Source organism: Patella vulgata, chromosome 4 (genome assembly GCF_932274485.2).
Source record: "Patella vulgata chromosome 4, xgPatVulg1.2, whole genome shotgun sequence".
NCBI classification, from domain to species: domain Eukaryota; kingdom Metazoa; phylum Mollusca; class Gastropoda; family Patellidae; genus Patella; species Patella vulgata.
The window spans coordinates 72,357,980-72,383,476 of NC_065882.2; the positions used below are offsets into that span (position 1 = coordinate 72,357,980).

At 36.1% G+C, this 25,497-nt stretch overlaps 1 protein-coding gene across 1 annotated transcript; it reads left to right on the plus strand.

Moving 5' to 3' along the window:
- The first annotated feature begins 643 nt into the window (after positions 1–643).
- On the plus strand, positions 644–25,218 carry LOC126818053 (deleted in malignant brain tumors 1 protein). Its single transcript, XM_056100343.1, has 31 exons — positions 644–715; positions 910–1,323; positions 1,485–1,793; positions 2,084–2,422; positions 2,565–2,885; positions 3,381–3,698; positions 3,806–4,141; positions 4,352–4,669; positions 5,246–5,417; positions 5,540–5,670; positions 6,275–6,592; positions 7,481–7,816; positions 8,013–8,336; positions 8,873–9,178; positions 9,878–10,219; positions 10,452–10,775; positions 10,976–11,278; positions 11,464–11,811; positions 12,459–12,860; positions 13,369–13,680; positions 14,539–14,874; positions 15,606–15,926; positions 16,336–16,647; positions 16,755–17,090; positions 17,299–17,616; positions 18,192–18,363; positions 18,486–18,616; positions 21,770–21,943; positions 22,460–22,684; positions 23,003–23,149; positions 24,150–25,218. The coding sequence occupies exons 1-31, from the start codon at positions 658–660 to the stop codon at positions 24,218–24,220; spliced, it is 8,574 nt and encodes a 2,857-aa protein (XP_055956318.1). The 5' UTR covers positions 644–657; the 3' UTR covers positions 24,221–25,218.
- Positions 25,219–25,497: the final 279 nt, after the last annotated feature.

Here is a 25,497-nt window from a genome sequence, read left to right on the forward strand (position 1 = left end):
TGACCAATCCTGTCTGGTGGCCGGCATTTTGGGACTGAACTAAATACTGATTGATTGAAGGGTGAATCTGTAGATAACACAAATCTGAATGGATCATTAATATGTGGACAATTGATCATTATAGAAATCTGATTTTATATATCTAGGTAATGAGTATAGACTGGAACATGGTAATCATGGAAGATTGATTAGAACTAAAGACAATAAAGAAGGTTATGTCTGTGATACAGGATATGTTGACTATGAGGATGCTAATGTTGTTTGTAAAACATTGGGATACGGTAGAGGAGAGAAATATACATCTCCACGCTTATATAATGGTAAATATACTCCTACAATTTCTTTTCCTTAATTTGATTGATTGGAAATCGGAGATTGCAAAACAATTACTGATTATTTGATCAGATTGGGAGCTTAAATATGTCATATCTACCATAGATAATTTGATTGTATAAAATTACAATGTATAGCTGAAGTATGTTATATGTGAGCTATAGCATGTTATAACGTGTACATGTACTTATATTGTTATAATATCATTCATTTTCAGGAACTAACTGGTGGGGAGTGGATATTGCTTGTTATAGTGGTTATCCTGTGTTAGATTCTTGTATTACTAAGTCTAATTGGACATATGGTACAGAACAGAGTAATTATATGTTATCCAGTTGTAACGAAGACTATCATATGATGTCGGTTTACTGTTATGGAAAAGGTATAATCACTGTAGAATAACTTTACCAAATTGTTAAAATAATGCGCATGGTTTTGTTTTCGTTTGTTACACATTTCATATTTATAAATGTTTCCATGATATAAGATAGTTTCAGTTCAATCTTTCCAAACAATATATTATTCTTATTTTTTTTAGGATATATCTTGCAATAACTTTAATCATTTATCATTTAGTGAAACTCCATCTTCCATTTGGTAATGGAACTGGTGTCATCTTGGTACAGTCAGATTATAATGGAGAATTAGCTGTCTGTGCGGATGGATTTGATTTAACTGAAGGTGATGTAGCTTGTAGAGAAATGGGATATTCTGGTATCAGTCGCTTAATTCCTGCTTCCACCTATTCATATCTCAGTTATCAAATTGGAGCATATAGATTTAATTGCAATGGTGGAGAATCATCGTTACTTAACTGTTCGTACACTAACGAAACCTGTTCATACCGAAACTATGCAGCCGTGGAATGTGGAGATTATGCTACAACTACCGACAAAATGTATTATAACACTACCAACCCAGCAAATTATTACACTACCAAACCACCATATTATTCAAATAACAGCAACTCTAACGTCAGTGATATATTGGGTAAGTAGATTTACTATTAATTTATTATCATTAGTACCTCCCGCGGAAAAGACTAAAATTTGTCAGTTAAATGTCTCCAAATAAAGTTCTCTTCCAACTTCAGGGTCAGCAAATGATCACGAATGTGTTTTTAAAATATATATACACGTATTATCTTTCAGCTAGTACAAATAACATAGCTTGGATGAAAAATCGTCGAGTAACAGTTAAACAAAATGGAATGTGGGGAGGTATCTGCTTTGAAGGATGGGACGACGTTGATGCTACAGTGTTTTGTAAGGAATTGGGCTGTGAGGCTGGTATGGCGTTATCGCTTTATCTCTATGATCAAAAAGTACGATGGCGTTACAATGTGAGATGTTCTGGCTCCGAATCAAGTTTGCTGGATTGTCCGTATGATACGAAAAGCTATAATGGTTCGTGTTCTTATGGACCAGAAGCAGGAGCATTTTGTTATAACACAAGTGATTGTAAGTATTGTATTGTATTTGCCTGTCCTTGTTCGCGATGAGTATTGTAAAAGTTTTAAACGTAAACTTATTATTTTAATTTTCACTTCTACCATGTCAGTGTTCGAATATGTCTGTTCTACAATAAATTTGGTTAGAGTTACGAAGACGGTAACTCAGTTGCCCTTCTAATTGGCAAATGTTTAGTGAACATTTCGTAATATGTTTTGTTGAGTTTGAATTATCTTTAACACGTATGTGTGTTTTCAAAAAAAAATAATTAAACAAATGTATATATTTCTGTATTGCAGTAGCACAATATAGGCTGACTGGAGCTTCCAAACCAAACATGGGCAGAGTTGAGGTCTTCACTCAAAATAAATGGGCTTTGCTGTGTGATACCTATGGTTTTCATGGTGGAAAAGCTAATATCGTTTGTAAATCTATGGGGTATAAATCTGGTGAAACTTACTATGCTGAAGATCTTAATAATATGACTGGAAATTACTGGAAGAATTCATTTTCATCGTGCGAGTACGGCATGAGATTGTTGGATGCGTGTAAAAACAGTGACTGGACATACCAGCTCGCTTCTTCTTATTCAGAATGTTCCTACTCCCAACCAGCATCTGTATTCTGCTACAGTGAAGGTAAGTTTCAGATACTGTTGGAACCAATTGAATTATGAAAAATTAATTACTACTATACATTTGCAACACCACAATATGATTTTGAATTTGTCATCTAATTTGTTCCCAATTATTTAATCCCAATTGTTTATCTCTACTTCAGTTCGTCTAAGTACAAAGTATGCTAATTCAAGTGGTGCGGTGCTAGTCTTTGATGGTGATAATAATTACCGATCATTATGTGCTGCTCAGTTTAATGCCAATACAGCTAATGTGGTTTGTAAACAGCTTGGATTCCCATCAGGTGGACGACTACTACCCGGCAGCAGCTATCTCGCTTACGGTATTCCTTCAAACATATCATATTCTTGTACAGGAGCAGAGAGTAGATTATCGGATTGTTCGGTACAAAGTTCTGTATGTCCTAGTAATAACTCATATGCCAGTGTAGCATGTATTGACGACAACGCTACACCAGTATCAGGTATGTAGTATCACTGAATTTTGATGCGGTTATTACCAGTAGTTAAGATTTCACTTTTCTAAAAAAAGGGAGTTACCTGCCATTAGGAAAGCCACGCAATTTTTTCTATTGGGTGTGCTGACCATGGTTGCAGCGACCCCGGGAGTTCGGAGTACTAAGAGGTCACTTGACGTATATGTATACACGTGATTTAAATGGGTGATAAGACGAGTTTATGCTTCGTTTATCAAGATGTTTTTCTTGCAAGTTAATTAAGCTACTCATTCCACCTTCCACTTATAGATATTCAGCTATGGCTTGTAATTTGATAGAAAAACAGCTGTTACAGCTCCTAGATAATAGGATTGAAATCTCGTTGAAATATGTGTTCTCTGATCAGGATGATTTATGAAAAGATGTATAGTTTACAGAAAAAAAAACAAAGTTAATGTTAAACGTATTCCTATTACTGTCTACTCAACACTTGCATATATTTGGATTTGGATTTAATTACAGGTAACGATGGTGATTCCATAGTAGATTCACAAGGACAAGTTTTAGTTTTGTATCATGGTATTTGGGGCACTGTATGTAGCTTAGATTGGGGTGATCAAGATGCTAGCGTTGTCTGTAAGGAAGCAGGACATATGTATGGTAAAGCATATGAAAAATATGACTATGGAGTTAATTCGAGACCAGTGTGGATCTATGGAACCGATTGTTCCGGATCCGAAACCAAACTAAAGGACTGTCAATTAAGAAATAGCGACGATGCCAATTCCACCTGCAGATATTCCGGATCAGCGATGGCTTATTGTTATAATGATACAAACAGTAAGTATAGTTATATTCTTATAAACATGCGTGTATATTTAAGTTTATCGATTTGTCTGTTCCCGTGCATAATTTCTAAATTGCATTTTATTTTTAAAACAAACCAGGTGTACAGTATTCACTGGTAGGAACTGGGTCTAATTATGGTATTGTACAAGTCACTAGAGCTGGTAAAACAGGCTATATCTGTGATGACGGAGGTTTCTATGATAACGAAGCTAAAACTGTTTGTAAAGATCTTGGTTTCGCTGATGGAGATAATTATCCTATTCAGCAAGCTATTTCTAGCGACAACAATTGGTGGAAGAGTTATCTTTCTTGTTATAATTCTGAGCCAGCCTTACAACTATGTAGCAAAGATAATGACTGGAACTACGTATCAATGAATAGTAGTAGTAGTTATTGTATGTACAATACACTCTCTGTCTTCTGTTATGGAACATGTGAGTATTCATGTATTAACATCACGATATTTCGCTCGATTTATAGTGTGCCTTTTAAGAATGCTGTTACTTTAAATAATCCCATCAATCGAAAATAAAATATATAAAACTTGGTATATGTAAAATAAATTGGTTTTTTTTTCTATACATTGACGTTTACAATTAGTGAAACGGTTGTATCTCATACGATGTCCTGATTTTATCTTTCAGTGAGACTACATACCAAGTATAAGAATAGCAGTGGTGTTCTGTTAAAAAGAGAAAATCGTAACTACTATGCTTTCTGTTCTGATGGGTTTAACATGAACTCAGCTAATGCTGTATGTAAAGATTTAGGATTTAATAATGCTAGATTAATATTACCATCATCAGTATATAATATCGGATATTCTGTCAGATTCTCCAATCTACAATGTTCTGTTGGTGCCACTTCTATGAAACAATGTACATCAGTATATAATAGTAATACCATTTGTAATGGAGGAGCGGCAGCTGTTGCTTGTGATGACGGCCAACCTTTGGTGAAAGGTGGGTAATATTGATATTTACTGATGGCTTAACGCGTTTTATGTACTACGGACCATTTCTAATATTTCTAGAATAAAGAGCTAATAGGTTTTTGTTTTCAGATATAACCGATATTTCTAAAAAAAAAATAATGCTTGTCTGGAACAGTGGAACTTATAACAAAATTGCTGGACTGACATTATTGATGTATTGAAAGCTTTCCAGTAACATTTTTGCCATGGGATTATCTTATTTTAATCAATATAGCTGCAGCTTCTTAAATCATGCTATAGTCCTAACTGTTGTTGAACATCGCCCAGGTGCCATGGGATTATCTTATTCTACTCAATATAGCTGGAGCTTCTTAAATCATGCCATAGTCCTAACGGTTGTTGGACATCGCCCAGGTCCTGTATACTCTTATAAGAACACCTTCTACCTTTTTTTGCCATTTGGGGTTATTTCAGAAGATCTCTATCATTCTATCCATCTCCCTTTGGCCTATGCTCTTTAAATACACCTTAGGATGTATTAATTACAGTATATGTAATACCATGTTGATAGAGTGTTGATATGTTCCGTTTTCTGTTTGTTTAGATGGGTTGACTAAAATATCTGCAAATGGTCTTGTTCAAGTGAGTAAAAATGGTATGTGGGGTACCATTAACAGTTATAAATGGGACGATATTGATGCTCAGGTGATTTGTAGAGAGAATGGTTTTGAGACAGGAACATCTCATTACTCATATATGTACACAGAAAGTGCCAGGTAATACAATGCTTACGAACTTTTCCATTTAAAGTCATCTAAACAATCTTATATTTCAAGATTAAGGAACGTTTCACTAATAACCCTGTGAAATATCAAGAAATATCATTATTTTGTTTCAGGTGGATGTATGAAGTTGAATGTATTGGCAGTGAAGCGAGCATTTTTGACTGTCCTTATAAATCATCTGCCGGAAACGAATCTTCTAATTATTATAATAATGCGGGCGTATATTGTAATAATACGTCAACAGGTTGGTTCAAATTAAAACATTTAAAAATATACAATGAAGACAAAATAGTGTCAGAGTACCGATATAATTTTCGTTTCGTTCTTTTTTTATTTCTCATAGTTTAGACGACATAAAATGTAACAATCAGAACATCCCATACTAGTACTTAGAGGGGCCAAATATAAAGAGGGGCTGGCCAACAGTGGCCATAGTCTCAACATTAGAACAAACCAAATATAAAACGCGTGCCCTTGAAATTGGACGTAATGGTAGTTAGCCGTAACATATAGTGGGACAGAAACGGAAACTGTCGAATTATCCATTCCCGTGGCATTACGAGTACGCCCCTCTGTCTGGTTTGCTGTGAAGTCATATTATTTGCAATGTTCAAAGGACCATGGCAGAAAAAGAGAGATATTTTAATATTTCGTTTCCACCGATGATGGGCAGGTAACCTTACTCATTGTCCCGTACATGCGAGCCAGGGATCGAACCACACCACTTGACTCAATGACAAACTTCATAATCGAATGCGCACGCGTTAGACCGCTTGACCGCTAACCGAAATCAAAAGGATGCTTCTGCATTTACATGCGTGTTAATATATCTAATTATTCATCCACAGCAAACAGTGTCAGGGTAGATTCAGATGGGTCCGTGAAGGTTAAAATGAATGGCGTTGAAGGTAGAATCTGTGCTACAGACTGGGATGATAGAGATGCAGAGGTGCTGTGTCAAGGACTCGGCTGGTCAAACAGTGCTGCGTACAATAGTTCGGGGGATTCAAATATACCAACTCTAGCAACTGGATTTGACTGTCAAGGATCTGAAGCTAGATTAGAAGACTGCAGTTATTCTGTTGTTGGCGATAATGGTTCTACATGCAGACCTTATAGCAGTACCTACAATTCAGCTTTTGCTTATTGTTATAATCAGTCCAGTGGTAATTATCTTTATGTGTAACTTCGGTCACCTTGGTTTAAATATGAATCTTCATACTCTGTAAATGAACAAAACCATAATATATATCTATATATTATTTACCTGATAACGACAAACATCCCGGTCCAAATGTCGCGTATAAACAGTAATTGGTTATAAATGAAAATAGAATGGGGTTTAACGTCCCACTAGTCATTGTTCCTTGTGAGACATTTCGTTCTGCACTACTGAACAACTCCCTGGTTATAAATGATTATGTCTACTGGACAATAATCTTCTTCGATTCTGAATTGATTAACGGTAAGTATCGACTATGCTAGATCCTTATAGATTGCCACAATCAACAATGCGTCTTTAGAAAAAAACAAATCGACAATAATTTGTCCTTGACCCATCCATTTTTTTCCAATAATATTTATTAGATAAATACTTACATATTATAAAAGAACAGATCTATATTTCGTTTCGTTTTTTTATACTTTCGATGACCTACATTACACGAAGATCTGACCGGTTGTAATGGAAGGTCGTGTCGGGGTCATCCGAGTGGCTTTTCACCCTATGACGCCATACATCGATTAACCAATCAGTGTTGTTGTTTCTACTTGGGTACCCCCAGTTCCATGCACCCCACGCCAAGAACTCGCCGTAATTCCTCAAATCAACCAAAATGCAGGTTATATATATAACAATTCTTCCAGTTCCTAGTGTAGTATATTTAAAGACAAGTAAAACAACGAAATTTTGAACTATAAAAAAAACAAAACGACATAGGACCTGTGTTTTAATCAGGTTAAGTACAATATATAGTTATTGGCTTTTATAAATTCATCTCCCATCTATTTCGCTGAATATTTTTATCAAATGCCGTGTCTTCATTCTGTTTTAGAAGTTATATTTTCACTGGAGCACGGTAACTATGGACGAGTCCTGGTGACCAAGGATGGATATGAGAGATATTTGTGCCTTGATGGATATTTTTCTTATTCTTCTGGAGATGTTTTATGTAGAGGTATGGGATACCGTAGTGGGCGAGACTACCCATATTCTGATGAACTTCAAATCACTGCAGTTACCGCGTGGTGGAAGAATACATTCAATTGTGGAGGTTCGGAGCCCAGCTACTCGGCGTGTATCCGTTCAACTTGGGAAAGTCGCACTGGACCCGTTTCCTCCTCAGACCAATGTGTATACAATACACCCTCAGCCTTCTGTTATGGAACAGGTAAAATAACAGTATACATAAATGATGTAATTAATAAAATCTTTGAAAGTATATCAGTACGAAATCATTTTTGGCTAGATTACGTAAATTTTCCAGGGACTAAAAGTTCATTGTTCGTGTCCTTAAAGGACTTTTTGAAAATTTCTTCATGTTAAATAGCCATAATTTACTTAAATAGCCATAATTTACTTTTCAGCTCGGCTTCACACTCCCTATAGAAACTCTAGTGGCGTTCTTGGAATATATCATGCTGAACAATATCGAGGAGTATGTGCTGACGGATTTGATCAAAATGCTATAAATGTGGTTTGTAACAGTTTGGGTTTCCAGGGTGGTCAGCTTGGTAGGGATAGCTACTACAATGGTTCACCGTATGGAATCCGCATTAGCAACGTTTCCTGCACAGGAACAGAGAAATCATTTGATCAATGTACCTACCAGTATTCTGAAAACCAGATAAATTCCTGCTCAGAAAAAGTCGTCCTGTCTTGTTTAGACCCAAATGACCCCGATAGTTCACGTGAGTTTTTACTACATATATATCGACCCGAAACATTTCAATTGTGTAATTTAACAACAGCTGAAGTATTGCTTACCTTCGGAACAATACAGTAGTTATAGCAAATGAAAATCTTTGAATTAATTACATTTGTTAAGTGATTGTGAATAGTAAGGTAATCCTGATAGGTGTAGAGGTTAGATGCATGATATGCCTACTTTTTATCATTAAACCTCGAAATAATATAATTGTCCCATAACGTTCCTACAACCCGTCTCCCGATACGCGTGGAAGCTAGTGACGTAAAAGATAATCCCAGGCAAATGTGTAGACATTAAAACCCTTTCTTAATTGCCATAACATCTTGAAATCTGATACAAATTCCAAAAACAAAAGAAATGAGGTCTAATAGACATTTAATGGTTTCACACGTTTACTCTAAACATTCTTGTTTGAAGCAGGAAACATTTTAAAAAACAGCCCAACCGTCAACTCTGAAACCTGTTATTGTTTTTAGTAGTACTGTAACGCTTACTCCGTTTATTGTATTTTAACAGTACCCGATGGATCAATAAAATTAGATAACATGGACAGGGTATTAATAAAGCAGTATGGTATGTGGGGTACCATTTGTTATGATGGTTGGAATGATGTCAACGCTGAATTAGCTTGTAAACAACTGGGATATGACAAAGGCTCATCACTAAAGATCCAACTGGATAATTATAAACCAAGATTTTATAAAAATATGAATTGTAATGGATCTGCGACGTCTTTAGATGAGTGCAGTAAGGAAATAGTTACTGGGTATTGTTATTACACCTTTGATTCGGGCGCCTACTGCTATAATGCTAGCTCATCTGGTAAGTTTTTCGCTATATAGATCTAAAGGGAAAAAAGACTCTGTAAACGCTACTGCCACATATCAAAGTGATCCCAAAGTTACCTAGTTGTCGAAGATCGCAGATGATGTGTAAAATAAACAAAGTGGCTATTGATTAGAGTTTTGCCAACAATTAGCATAGGTTAAAACAAGGGAGGTTTTCTTCAAGTTACGTTCTGTAGCGGGCGGCTTACTAAGGGGTCTCGGCGTTTATATGTTTTGAAATACTATACACATCTGGATGTTTAATTGCTAATTTTTGACAACAAAATTGAATCCAAAACTTGAAAAAGGGTTCTCCTACAGATAGCTAGGGGTATAATATTTAGTTCCGCGAGAGGCTATACAATGCCCAAGGAGCCAAATATGAGTTATCAGCGGGAAATTGGTTTTACACAATTCTTAGAACAAAGTGCACTCAAAACCGCTGTATCACCTTCTAGATCCCAAAAGGATGCCTCAGGTGATAGCTAGGGACAGAAGTGTAAATGGACAGCTACAGGCTTAAAACTCTCCCCAGTCCCCTCAAGGCATAATCGCCTGGCTTTTATTTTCTCGCTACCTGCGGTAGCTGCTCCTCCCTTACCAATTCTTGGCCTTTTTGCTGCTACAATCCCCACTACGCCACTCCATACACAATTTAAGTGGAATATATAATCAGTCAAGTGTTGATTTTCAGCTCCAAGTTTTTCTCTCATCGATGGAAATTCTACCAATGCCGGAAAAGTTCAAATAACAATAGAGGGCGAAACTCGCTACTTATGTGACACAAGTGGATATTTCAACTATGAAGAAAGCAATCTGGTCTGTAGAAATCTAGGCTTTAAAACCGGACAGGAGTACAAAGAAATCGAAACCCACCAGTTTCCATATGGTGCACCGTTCTGGTCAAATAATGTAAACTGTCAAAATCGAGTAGATTTTGTTGATGCCTGTACAACTGGACCTTGGATTAAAGAAACAAATAATGGTCAAACAACGTGCAATTACAAGGTCCCTGTCGTGTTCTGTTATGGAATCGGTAAGAAAAATTCAGATTTACTAACTATTGGTTTAAAATCAATTGAACCAATAAATTATAGTTAACTACCACAATGTAAGGAAGTTTAATTCATACATTAAAACATTAAACATTAATTAAAGGTAATTAAAAACATACTGCAATTATACTATAAAATATGTGAGGTCCGACCACAACTATAACCCATCGATTAAATGTACTAAATCAGAACCGTTTTTGTTTCTTTTTCCAGCACGGCTTCACACTCCATTCAGAAACTCCAGTGGCGTTCTTGGAATATATCATGCTGAACAATATCGAGGAGTATGTGCTGACGGATTTGATCAAAATGCTATAAATGTGGTTTGTAACAGTTTGGGTTTCCAGGGTGGTCAGCTTGGAAGGGATAGCTACTACAATGGTTCACCGTATGGAATCCGCATTAGCAACGTTTCCTGCACAGGAACGGAGAAATCATTTGATCAATGTACATACCAGTATTCGGAAAACCAGGTCAATTCCTGCTCAGAAAAAGTCGTCCTGTCTTGTTTTGATCCAAATGATCCAGATAGTTCACGTGAGTTTTTACTAGTTAATGACAAGAATCGCCCCAATTTCGACAAACTTTGCCCTTGGTAAAAAGGAAAGAAGAGTAAGAATTGTAATAATAACTATATTATATTTGATTCGTTTACTAGAAGGTCTTTCGCCTGAGCAGCACCTGGAGATCCCATTGTACAGACTATTAATGGCCACTATGTCATTGTATTCTTTCAGTGCCTGACGGATCTATCAAATTCGGTCAACAGAACAGAATATTAATAAAGCAGTATGGTACGTGGGGTACTATCTGTTATGATGACTGGGATGATAAGGATGCCGAGGTTGCCTGTAAGCAACTGGGATATGATAAAGGTTCAGCATTACAAATACAACTGGACAATTATAAACCAAGATTTTATAAAAATATGAATTGTAGTGGATCTGAGACGTCTTTAGATGAGTGCAATAAAGAAGTTGTTACTGGGTATTGTTATTATACCTTTGATGCTGGGGCTTATTGTTCCAATGGTATTGATGGTAGGTGTAAACCCCTTAGATAAAATTGATATTGTATAATCAAATAGTATTCCATAGTTTGTAAATAGTTATACAGAAAACCCAATTAGAGCTTACGAAAAGCCGTAAAACACAATACGATATAGTTGAGAGATAATATGTTATATGTTGTATGGACTAATATAATGCAATGTATTTTTATTTAGCTAACCAATACAGTCTTGTTCATGGGGATGGGATCCGGTATGGGCGGTTGATGGTTACCCGAGAAAATGCAACGGGCTTCGTTTGCAGTCCCAACTATAGTTTTGATTACACAGAATCTAATATAATGTGTCGCCAATTTGGATTTACTGAAGGAGAAAGATTAAACATGCCTGTACTCGAACCAGGTTATGGAACTGTATTTTGGGAGACTGGCATTGATTGCTACAGTAATGAACCTTCAATCGATGCTTGTCTACGAACAGATTGGCAGAAATACAATTACCAGGGACCTTTTGATGGAAATACCTGTAGATATCACATTCCTTCAATGTTTTGTTATGGTCAAGGTAGTGTTTAATTTGTGTATTTTTAATCGAATTTTGTAAAATTGCTGTTAAGAATGAATACGTATCCACAAGTCACATCATAGAATAACATCAAACAGCTAAAGCGATATTAAATTCTCAACATGACAAAAACATGATTTATATATTGAATCACCATGTTTAATCCACGAGGATTCATATCAAAAGAAACCATAGATTGAAGTCGTTCGCACGTGTTAACTTGATTAGAAATAACAAGAGAGAGAGAGAGAGAAATGGGGTTTAACGTCCACTCGACACAAACTAGGTCATTTCGGGACTAACATATGGTTTAATTTTATTTCAATAATTCGCTTGCACGTAGGGGTCTTTAGCAGTGGGAGGAAACCGGAGGACCCGGAGAAAACCCACGAGGTTGGACAGGCGACGATTAGAAATAACACAGGCTGTATTATAGTAAGTGGGTGTAGCATGCGTAGGTCTGGTTATTATTGTTTTGGTAAAATCGTGAACTATTGAAAACAAAATCGGTCATAATTCAGCACTTTCAAAAATTTAAACTTTACGTTTAATCAAATCCACGTTCAAAACATATATGTCGAGTTTGTTTATATTAATGATAATAACGGTTTAAAACGAGTAAGCATATCGTAATATTTTATTTCCAGTCCGGCTTCACACCAAGTATCTGAACACAACCGGAGCCGTTTTGGTTCGCCATAATCAAAAGTGGATAGCTGTATGTAACGATGGCTTTGATGATAAAGCTGCCCAAGTTGTTTGTGGTGAAATGGGATTTGTATCAGGGATGGGTCAGGTTCTTCCCAACAACTCTTACGACAACTCTATTGTTACTTCTAACTGGCATCCTTCGGTAATGGCTGTACGCTGTCTTGGTCATGAAAGATCTTTCAACGAATGTTCGTACACTATCGATGAATCTAGAATGAACTGTTCATCCACTAACTTTATTTCTGTGTCATGTGTCCCTCATACAACAACAGCATTGCCAATTCCAACGACAACCCCATCATATTTTTACACTTCACCATCCTACTCAGTTCCTGTAGGTAAGTTATCGAATTTATGGAGTTCTAGTTCTCATCTGCATGATTAATAATAATTAGTTATTCTCATTTCTTCTTAATCAAATAATTCGCTATATGATTAGTAATTCTAGTATTTATTCTTGACGTCACTGCAACATGAACAACCACTTTTTAGCATTTAACAAATGTCATAAAATGGTGTAAGGGATTTAGATTTCTTATAAATTATTTAATTGGACTATGGTATTTCAATTTGTGGTGGTACAAGCTCTATATGATTAAAATTTTGTTCCGAAAATAAATTACGAAATTCTGCGTCTTTACTAATTTATTACAGGTTCCAGAGGAATACACATGCCTTAACAAATCTTTAAAATTTTGTATGAAGGCAAATTGTCGTCCTAGTAAACAAAATAATAAAAAAAAACTAATTTAACAAATATTGACCTAATTTGAGTGTGTCAAATTTTATCGAAAGGCAATGATCATATTAAACCAATATAATTCATTTATATTTAATTATTTACAGCATCCACTAATAACACAGCATGGGAAAGAAGTCGTATTGTGTCCGTCAAACAAAATGGTATGTGGGGCGGAGTGTGTAGTGAAGGATGGGATGACGTTGATGCGTTGGTATTCTGTAAAGACTTTGGTTATGAAACGGGCATGGCATTACGCATTTATCGTGATGATTATAGACCACTGTGGTTCTACAATGTACGGTGTACTGGTTCAGAAGCAAGTTTCATGGATTGTCCCCATGATATGCAGGACTCCGAAAATGGCACCTGTCGATATTCAGGTCGTGCTGCTGCGTTTTGTTATAACCAAGCAGAATGTAAGTATATAGTATTATCACTCCTCAATAATTAGGTACTTGTAGCTGAATGATTTCTTCAGAGTTAGATATTCTGATATTAATATTTTAGGATATCAAACAAATTTACATGGATAACATACTTAATCCCATGCGAGTACCAGTTAACCACTTTGACGATACTGTTATCACTTGTTTTAATCACCGCTTAACAAGCATCAATCATGATGTTTGTCTGTCGAACCTTTCATACATCGTATGAACAATTTACGTAACAAACTGCTTGGTTGATTATTTCCAGTGAATAATACGCAATGCAATGTAGGACAGTTGTCAAAGGATTTGTTCAAAACTTCATAGGAATATATATTTACAGGCACGGAAGACGCTTTTGTAAACTTATTTTTGTATATTAAAAACCAAATCATAAACATACATTATGCAAGAACTAATTCTGTCTATTGCAGGTCTTTCATTAGGCCTGAAATGTTATCTAAATTATTAATTAGTTATTAATTAACTTATCCAGACCATAATCAACTCTCAATGGCATCGCTAGCCTGCGATATTTACTGGATTATGATCCCATTTGCTGCTCGATTTCCGTTCATAATTTAATCATGAAATGGATGATCGAGACTGTTTTTTATCGTACAGACTTTAATGATGACCTAGGCTTGGCCGAAATTTTAATCGCTTAATGCTCGATTCATAGTGATTCAATCTGACTGAAATTGTCAGCAAATTGCCTTTACATGATTTAGTTTTAACTATTATAGTGAGAACTGCCAGCTCTTTATCTTATCTCCAATAATGTATCTTTAAGTATGTATGTTTTCACATAGAATTGAAAACCAGCGTATATTTTCTGTATTGCAGTAGCACAGTACAGGCTGACTGGAGCTTCAAAACCAAACATGGGCAGAGTTGAAGTCTTCACGCAAAATAAATGGGCGTTGCTATGCGATTTGAATGGGATTTATGGTGATAAAGCTAATATTATTTGTCAAACCATGGGTTATAAATATGGAGAACCCTACTATAGTAATAACTTAAATAATATTACTGGAACGTACTGGAGGAATTCATTTTCGTGCGAATACGGGATGAGAATACTGGATGCATGTGAAAACAATGGCTGGACATACCAGGACGGTTCTACGTACTCGGAATGTTCCTACTCTCAACCAGCATCTGTATTCTGCTACGGTGAAGGTAAGTTTTAGATAATAAGTCTTTTGTCATAGCATCTGCATTACTATTGCCACCAATACTAAACCATTGACAACCAAGTAATGATGAGTAAATTCAACGAAGCAACTCTTGAACGTTACAATGTACAGTTTCATTTTAAAATCAAACATACTTTTATTTACAAATCAGCATCACGTTTATTCCCAGATGAACCATAGATTCATTTCCAAATCAAAATGGTCAAGGCAATGCCACAACATATTCATTTACAAACAAGGTCAACATTGGGCTCACCCTGATGATTGTGCTCATAATAAAAATAATAAATTTGTTTACAAATCAGCAACATGTTTATTCTCAAACCAATCAACATAACTGACAATAGCAATGTCACAACATATCCATTTACAAACAAGGTCAACATTAAATTGACCCTATGCCTTTGTTCATAATAACAATAACAGTTTTATACAAGGTCGGTCATTGTTATATATTTTGTTGAACCAAAATAACCCATAACAAGAAAGACATACTGATATTCAACGGAACTGAAACGGTGATGCAATATTGCCGAGGATGTGTGTACACCTAGTATTGCGTCCAGGGATTTTGTTAGTTTGATTCGTTATACAACCCCTAGAGATTAAACCCCTACAAAACAGTCTCTCCAACACATTTCCATCACGTGCTCATTCTATATATTTTAATTTCCAAAACTACCATTTTATTTTAAATGTTTATTTCTCCTTCAGTTCGTCTAAGTACAAAGTATGCTAATTCAAGTGGTGCGGTGCTAGTCTTTGATGGTGATAATAATTACCGATCGTTATGTGCTGCTCAGTTTAATGCCAATACAGCTAATGTGGTTTGTAAACAGCTTGGATTCCCATCAGGTGGACGACTACTACCCGGCAGCAGTTATCATACTTACAGTATACCTTCAAACATATCGTATTCTTGTACAGGAACAGAGAGTAGATTATCGGATTGTCCAGTACAAAGTTCTGTATGTCCTAGTAATAACTCATATGCCAGTGTAGCGTGTATTGACGACAACGCTGCACCAATATCAGGTAAGTAGTATCAATGAATTTTTATGCGGTCGTTACTAGAATTTATTAACCCGAAATAGTCACATTCATAATGAACATTGACAAATCTGGGCCGCAACCAGTAGTTAAGATTTCACTTTTCTACAAAAAAAGGGAAGTTATCTGCCATTTGCAAGCCCCACACTTATTTCTGTTGGTGTGCTGGCCATGGCTGAAGCGACCACGGAAGTTTGGTGTACTACCTTAACATAAAACAGCTGCCCCAGCTCTTAGATTATACGATTGAAATCTCGTTGTAATATTTGTTCTCTGATAAGAATGATTTATGACCAAATGTATAGTTTACAAGAAAAATATTGTTAATATTAAACGTATTTCCGTTACTTTCTACTCAACACTTGCATATATTTAGATTTGGATTTAATTACAGGTAACGATGGTGATGCCATAGTAGATTCACAAGGACAAGTTTTAGTTTTGTATCATGGTATTTGGGGTACGGTATGTGGCTTAGAGTGGGGTGATCAAGATGCTAGCGTTGTCTGTAAGGAAGCAGGTCATATGTATGGTAAAGCATATGAAAAATATGACTATGAAGGTAATTCGAGACCGGTATGGATCTATGGAACCGATTGTTCCGGATCCGAAACCAAACTAAAGGACTGTCAGTTAAGAAATAGCGACGATGACAATTCCACCTGCAGATATTCAGCGATGGCTTATTGTTATAATGATACAAACAGTAAGTATAGTTATATTCTTATAAACATGGGTGTATATTTAAGTTTATCGATTTGTCTGTTCCCGTGCATAATTTCTAAATTGCATTTTATTTTTAAAACAAACCAGGTGTACAGTATTCACTGGTAGGAACTGGGTCTAATTATGGTATTGTACAAGTCACTAGAGATGGTAAAACAGGTTATATCTGTGATGACGGAGGTTTCGATGATAACGAAGCTAAAACTGTTTGTAAAGATCTTGGTTTCGCTGATGGAGATAATTATCCTATTCAGCAAGCTATTTCTAGCGACAACAATTGGTGGAAGAGTTATCTTTCTTGTTATAATTCTGAGCCAGCCTTACAACTATGTAGCAAAGATAATGACTGGAACTACGTATCAATGAATAGTAGTAGTAGTTATTGTATGTACAATACACTCTCTGTCTTCTGTTATGGAACATGTGAGTATTCATGTATTAACATCACGATATTTCGCTCGATTTATAGTGTGCCTTTTAAGAATGCTGTTACTTTAAATAATCCCATCAATCGAAAATAAAATATATAAAACTTGGTATATGTAAAATAAATTGGTTTTTTTCTATACATTGACGTTTACAATTAGTGAAACGGTTGTATCTCATACGATGTCCTGATTTTATCTTTCAGTGAGACTACATACCAAGTATAAGAATAGCAGTGGTGTTCTGTTAAAAAGAGAAAATCGCTACTTCTATGCTTTCTGTTCTGATGGGTTTAACATTAACTCAGCTAATGCTGTATGTAAAGATTTAGGATTTAATAATGCTAGATTAATATTACCATCATCAGTATATAATATCGGATATTATGTCAGATTCTCCAATCTACAATGTTCTGTTGGTGCCACTTCTATGAAACAATGTACATCAGTATATAACAGTAATACCATTTGTAATGGAGGAGCGGCAGCTGTTGCTTGTGATGACGGCCAACCTTTGGTGAAAGGTGGGTAATATTGATATTTACTGATGGCTTAACGCGTTTTATGTACTACGGACCATTTCTAATATTTCTACAATAAAGAGCTAATAGGTTTTTGTTTTCAGATATAACCGATATTTCTAAAAAAAAATAATGCTTGTCTGGAACAGTGGAACTTATAACAAAATTGCTGGACTGACATTATTGATGTATTGAAAGCTTTCCAGTAACATTTTTGCCATGGGATTATCTTATTTTAATCAATATAGCTGCAGCTTCTTAAATCATGCTATAGTCCTAACTGTTGTTGAACATCGCCCAGGTGCCATGGGATTATCTTATTCTACTCAATATAGCTGGAGCTTCTTAAATCATGCCATAGTACTAACGGTTGTTGAACATCGCCCAGGTCTTGTATACTCTTATAAGAACACCTTCTACCTTTTTTTGCCTTTTGGGGTTATTTCAGAAGATCTCTATCATTCTATCCATCTCCCTTTGGCCTATGCTCTTTAAATACACCTTAGGATGTATTAATTACAGTATATGTAATACCATGTTGATAGAGTGTTGATATGTTCCGTTTTCTGTTTGTTTAGATGGGTTGACTAAAATATCTGCAGATGGTCTTGTTCAAGTGAGTAAAAATGGTATGTGGGGTACCATTAACAGTTATAAATGGGACGATATTGATGCTCAGGTGATTTGTAGAGAGAATGGTTTTGAGACAGGAAAATCTCATTACTCATATATGTACACAGAAAGTGCCAGGTAATACAATGCTTACGAACTTTTCCATTTAAAGTCATCTAAACAATCTTATATTTCAAGATTAAGGAACGTTTCACTAATAACCCTGTGAAATATCAAGAAATATCATTATTTTGTTTCAGGTGGATGTATGAAGTTGAATGTATTGGCAGTGAAGCGAGCATTTTTGACTGTCCTTATAAATCATCTGCCGGAAACGAATCTTCTAATTATTATAATAATGCGGGTGTATATTGTAATAATCCGTCAACAGGTTGGTTCAAATTAAAACATTTAAAAATATACAATGAAGACAAAATAGTGTCAGAGTACCGATATAATTTTCGTTTCGTTCTTTTTTTATTTCTCATAGTTTAGACGACATAAAATGTAACAATCAGAACATCCCATACTAGTACTTAGAGGGGCCATATATAAAGAGGGGCTGGCCAACAGTGGCCATAGTCTCAATATTAGAACAAACCAAATATAAAACGCGTGCCCTTGAAATTGGACGTAATGGTAGTTAGCCGTAACATATAGTGGGACAGAAACGGGAACTGTCGAATTATCCATTCCCGTGGCATTACGAGTACGCCCCTCTGTCTGGTTTGCTGTGAAGTCATATTATTTGCAATGTTCAAAGGACCATGGCAGACTTACTAAATGACAATCATAATGACATCCTTATACGACATTTAGTAACTGAACATATCGTTCGATCGTTCTTGGTGTTTAACGTCTGCTTCCACATAAGTGATATCGCAGAAAAGACATAGCAGAGCCGAAGCTGATTCCTGTTTATTAGAATATGATTTTGCAATCTTTCCATTTGGCCTTAGTTCTTCCCTTTATTTAATACAAAACATATCGTTTGGTAGATGATCTCGTCTGCTTCTGGATTGGTAGATGTCATCGTTTGGGGTTAGTGTTTAGGTGCCAGGCCCGTCTTATCGTGGCCTCCCCTTACTCCACTGTCCCACTCTCTGGGTTTGGTATCAGTTTTATTTGCGGAATAGTGTTTAGGTGCAAAGTTCGTCTGACCGTAACTCCCCCTTACTCCACTATCCTGCTAGTTTGGTAGATGTCATCTTTGTGGGGTTTGTGTTTAGGTGCCAGGCCCGTCTTATCGTGACCTCCCCTTACTCCACTACCCCAGGTTTGGTGTCTGTTTTTGGTGGAATAGTGTTTAGATGCCGAGTCCGTCTGATCGTGACTCCCCCATATTCCACTATCCTGCCAGTTTGGTATAAATCCCCTATGTAGTTTAGTGTTTAGATGCCGGGCCCGTCTAACCGTGACCCCCTCTTACTTCACTATTCTACTTAGTCCAACTGTGTCCATTAGGGCGTGGATTTGTTCGAAGATTTGCAGTTTCAGATCTGGTCTCGGGAAGAGTAGGTTCTTAGTGTTTAATGGTATGTTGTTGGTCTCCATTGTTCTCACTAGTTCCCTTCTCTCCTCCTCGTAGTCTACCAGGACATGGTTGGCGGTACATTCTTCTCCGCACTCACAGATGATGACTTGGTGTTTGTAGTCTCGCAGCCGCTCTTTCACCCTTAGCTTCGATATAAGTCTACAAATATCTCTTCTAGGGTGATTGAGTGTTGTCTTTGTGTAGATCTTGTCATCCAGCCGGAATCTGTATGTGTCAAGTTCAACGAGATTTAATTCACAGATTGAATTGACGTGTCTTTTGACCATACTGTAGATTTCCGTGGTGCTGTAGTCTATGGTGCGGAGTGGTGCTGTGTCCTTGAGACCTTCATTGGCGAGTCGATCTGCCTCCTCGTTTCCTCTAATGTTGACATGTGATGGAATCCACACGAGTTCTACTTTGCTTCCCTTCTCTAAAATCCTCTGGTACAGCTGCCTGATTTCCAAAATGACTTCTGGTCTTGAGTCCGAGTTGTCATTTTGGATTGAAATCAGACTGCTCAGAGAGTCGCTTGGAATGACGAACTTACTAGTCTTTTGATGGGAAATCCATGATATAGCGTCACGAATGGCCACAAGCTCTGCAGTGTACACCGAACAGTTATTGGGTAGTTTCCTGCTTATTCCCTGTTCCCCGTTTGGCAGGTATATTCCAAACGAGCTGGTGCCCCTTTCAGGATTGCGTGAGCCATCCGTGTACACATGGTCCCAGTCATCAGACGGCCAGTTGTCTTCCAGGTGTTCTAGAGAGAAAGCACGTGCAGCAGTGGGGTTGTTTTTCTTGTCGGTTTTCTGTATTAGATCTAGATTAACCGGCGGTATAGGGAGCGTCCAAGGGGCGATCACTGGGGGGTCGTGTTCATTTATCACGAACTCCCCCAGTCGCAGTTCCTTGATTGTTTCCCTGATACCCTGGCCGAAGCTTTTCTTTCTAGGATCTCTCACATATCTTGTATTTTTTAGACTGACAAAGGTTGGGGATCTTTCGCCCAGTTGCGAGATCTTAGCCCAGTACCTTGTCGCTAGTTCTTTTCTTCTTAGGGATAGGGGCAACTCCCCGACTTCCTGCAGTAGTGCCTCTCTCCCAGTCCCTTGCCCTACGCCAGTCGCAATACACAGAGCTTTGTATTGGATGGTGAAAAGCTTCCTTAAGAGTAATGGCGCACAGTTCATGAAGGCCAGAGAGCCGTAGTTTAATACAGATCGTATGAGAGCACGATACGCCATCATTAGTGTGACTCTGTTGGCCCCCCAAGTGCTGCCCGTTATTTTCCTCATTAAGTTTAGAATTTTGGTGCATCTATCTACAGTCTCGTCGATGTGCGGTTTCCAGGTCAGCCTTCGGTCAAAGATTACGCCAAGGAACTTGGTAACTGAACATATGATATAAAACACAAATGTATATGGAAAACAATCACTGGGTTTATCCAGAAAACTACAAGAAGCCATCCAAATCAATAGATTTAAACCTGAACTAAATAGAGACAAGGGATTATTTCTCCCAAGGAGTTATGATATCTTAATTAATCCTTAATTAATAACCTTCATGTCCATTTTGTAATGTTATGACTGCTCTGTTTATGACCCCTTGGATGGATTCAAATCTTAATTAATTAATCCTTAATCAATATCTTTGATGTTCATATTGTTATTACGACTCTGTTTGTCAGCCCTGTGATGGATTCACATAGTAATTTTTAATTAATTGTTTAATCAATATCCTCTATGTTTATTTGGTAATGTTATTATTGTACTTTTTTAGCCCTTTGATGGTTTCATATTAGTTATTGTTTTTGTTACCTTGTATATAATTTGATTTCTTGCTATTATACTGTCATTACTTACTTGAGAACGACAAGAGGAACTTGTTGAAACGTAGTGTGAAATAAACCCAGTGATTGTTTACCATATAAATTTGTGTTTTAAATCATAATGACAGCAAATGTTTATTGAAATAATATTTATATACCTATTTTATCTTTTATTTTAGCCGGCGAATTACGACTAGAAAACGGTAACTATGGAAGGTTGTTGTGGACAAGAAACAATACGACTGGTTATGTCTGTGATTTTGATTATATTGATAACGATGATGCTAATACAGTTTGCAAAACTCTTGGTTATGTATCCGGTTATAAATATCCTTCCCCAAGCCTGCCATCAGGTAATGATTATACTACATTGTTGCCAGTTTGGAAATTAATTTGATACAAACCAAGTGTGCCATACTCACAATATATATCATTCACACACATATGTTATGAAATTCCATTTGGGGGGTGGGGGGCATAATATCATTTTGCTTTATATTCATTCAGTTTCATATCTTTATGATTTGAAATTTATAAAAACGTAACTGTATAAGCGGTGTTAATTGTTGTTAGGTTGTAGCTAATTGTAATCAAGTTGATTTACTTATTAAATGGTTTTAATAATGTTAATTTACCATTTTGGTTACTAAATAGTGGGAGCGGGATTTAATTATGTTAATTTACCATTTTGGGTACTGAACGTCGGGTATCTATTTTCAATTATGTTAATTGACAATTTAAGGTACTGTATGGTGGGTAGCTATTTTTAATCATACTATTTTATTGTTTAGATACTGTATGATAGGTAGCCGGTTTCAATTTCTTAATGGTGGACATCTGGTTTTAATTATCTTAATTTACTATTTTAGGTACTAAATGGTGGGGAGCATCTTTTGTGTGTAATGACAAACCTATTCTAGAAGCGTGTCTGATGTCGCCACTACAGTATGGATCAGACAAAGATAATTCTTCATTCTCGAAATGCTTTGGTGACTCTAACACCTTCTCTGTGCTTTGTTCTGGTAACGCAACACATACAAACAATACTACAGTTACCCCGTTTACTCCTTATACCTCTAATTACAATTGGACGAGTAAGTAAACATCTAACTACAATTAACTACAATGTGTGTCGTTCCTGTCTGTGCAAGGAAATATCACTAAAACATATGTACGTAGCCTTGCGCGGTCCATGTTATTATTATATAATTGAATCCAATCTGGGAAATCAAATTGAATTCTTTAAGGACATAAAATCAATTATATGTTGTTAGATCCGTACAATATCATATTACAAAACATCTCGTAATTATGGCGTTGGTAAATTAGAATGTCACACACACATACAATAGTTTTGTCCATGAATCTAACTTGGTTAAACAACATACTTAAATTCTCTATCTATCCAACAGGTCGAGCAGAAAACACCACCACTTCTCAACAGCAAAGCCCCAAAACCTCACCTAATCCGGTGGATCCAGCAAATCCTCCTATTGTGAATACGACCACTGAATCTACCAACAACAGTAACAGTGGAAGCTCCAACCTTCATACACCAGGTACGTTTTTGAAAGGTTTAATTATTTAATCAATACTGTAACACTGATACATTTTGTATTTCATTGCAATAAAGATATCCACCATTAATATCCACCATTGCAATAAAGATATCCACCATTGCAATTAAGATATCCACCATTGCAATAAAGGTATATCCACCATTGCAATAAATATATCCACCATTGCAATAACGATATCCACCATTGCAATAAAGATATCCACCATTTTATCTTTCGTAATTAGGCCAAGTACTATGTCTTATATTTCTTACCATCATGACAGAGAACATCATAGTTTGAAGTTGCAAAATAAGACCATATTAGATTAAAATAGTCAATTACTAGACATTGTCTAGCAATATGTTCTCATAAGGACTATATGTGCCTCGACCTTCCTTCTAGTCCACAACTATAATATAGACCTCAGAACACATCCCTTCACATAGTTGTACACCTCCTCCATCTTCCTCTTTTTCCAAAAATTCTAGGTCCACCCCATTTGCTAGAATTAATAGCATGAACCGTGTAATCATTTTAGATATTTGTAAAAAGGCTAGCACTGAAGAGCCAATTAAAACAACTCTAAATTGGCTTACTTGTATCTTTATGTTTGAATTACATTTCGCAGTTTGACAAAGCATCTTAGTTTGTTAAATTGACAGAACGTGATGTGCTTGTCAATACAATAGCCTCGATTATGTTTTATACTTTATACAATTCTTTGGGGAAAGCGGGGGCGCGTGGATGGCCGAATGGTTAGCGCGTGCGCGTTGTATCATAAGATCTGTCATTGAGTCAACTGGCGGGGCTTCGATTACCCAGTAGGGTCGCTTGTCCAACCTCGTGGGATTTCTCCGGGTCCTCCGGTTCCGCGCAAGCGAATTATTGGAATAATTGATCCATATTTTCGTCCCGAAATGGCCTAGTTTGTGTCCTATCTCTCTCTCTCTCTCTCTCCCTCTCTCTTTCTCTTATACAATTTTCTTTGTTTTCTTTTCAGGTACAAGTTTCTCGATGTTGACCAGTTTAGTGGTAATGGTGCTGGTCTTTATGGTTGGACGATATATATAGACAAACCGAGTTGTTTACAGTAATTCTTAAGCTTTCTGTGATATTGTTTTATGTTTTATTCAAATACCTTATATCAAAACGTGTTAAATATGTATTTTTATATTTTTAATATAATGACAATAACAATACCATGTGTTATATAGTGTCTGTAATGGCTGTATATAAACAAAATAATAAATGACAATGACAGTACAATATGTTATGTAATGTATTCTATAATATTTTTACATAAATAAAGGATAAATGACAATGACAGTACAATATGCTATGTATTCTGTAATATTTTTACATAAACTAAATGATAAATGACAACGCCAGTACCATACATAATAATTGACAATAACGGTACCATATGTTATGTGTTATGTAATATTTTTAGATAAATTAAATAATAAATGACAATGACAGTACTATGTATTCTCTAATATATAAACAAATGATAAATGATAATGACAATAACATACATCAAAATTTGAAATTGGATCTTAACGGATACAGATGGCTAACTGAGTCACGTGTTGTATGACAATTTTCTTTCAAATATCGAATGTAAGTTTCTAATATTTTTGTTGTTTTAAAGTGATGTGGGGTGTGGCATTGTGTAATTCAATCGCTTTTAGTCTTGGCTTTATTGTTATATTGTAAAACCGAATTCAGAGTCTAAATACATGGATCATGTTTTAGCTAGTTGTATTGTGCATAAATTCAAAAATACAAAATGTAAATTGATTTTTGTAGCCATGTTATGCGAAATGGTGACATTAGATAAACTACAGTATAGTATCAAAATTTGTGCAGATTAAATAAAATGAAATTTTAAGAGGTATGGTCACTTTTAAGAACTTAATTGTTGTATTGAAAATTCAGAGCCTAAATATCTCGGACCGGTGACATGGGGTACAATGTACAGTTTCGTATCATGTATTATGTAGTTTTGAATGTTTTATATATGTTTAAATAAAAATAACAGGTGTCATATATGGGACACATCAACCTTATTTGCTTTCTTGTGATGTTGACTCCGTTTGTAAGTATGGTACAGATCATAAGGTCTGTCATTGAGTCAAGTGGCGCGGTTTCGAGCCAACATGTGTACGTTACGACCACGTACATTTACCAGTTAATGAAATGCACTATAAGCCAATATTTTGTAGTTTACATGATTATTCATGTTAGCAAAGTTCATTCTAATCCTGTATCTCAAATTATAACATTACGTAATTTGTATTGAACACTTTGTTCACTTTGTTATGCGTAGCCCGATGAGTAAGGCACTG

What these genes read in the sequence shown, in the direction of transcription:
- LOC126818053 (XM_056100343.1), top strand. Translation starts at nt 658, where the DNA reads ATGTTATCCAGTTGTAACGAAGACTATCATATGATGTCGGTTTACTGT. An exon ending in GGTTTACTGTTATGGAAAAG is followed by an intron (nt 716 to 909) that starts GTATAATCACTG and finishes TTTATCATTTAG; the next exon opens with TGAAACTCCATCTTCCATTT. An exon ending in CTCTAATTACAATTGGACGA is followed by an intron (nt 22,685 to 23,002) that starts GTAAGTAAACAT and finishes TCTATCCAACAG; the next exon opens with GTCGAGCAGAAAACACCACC.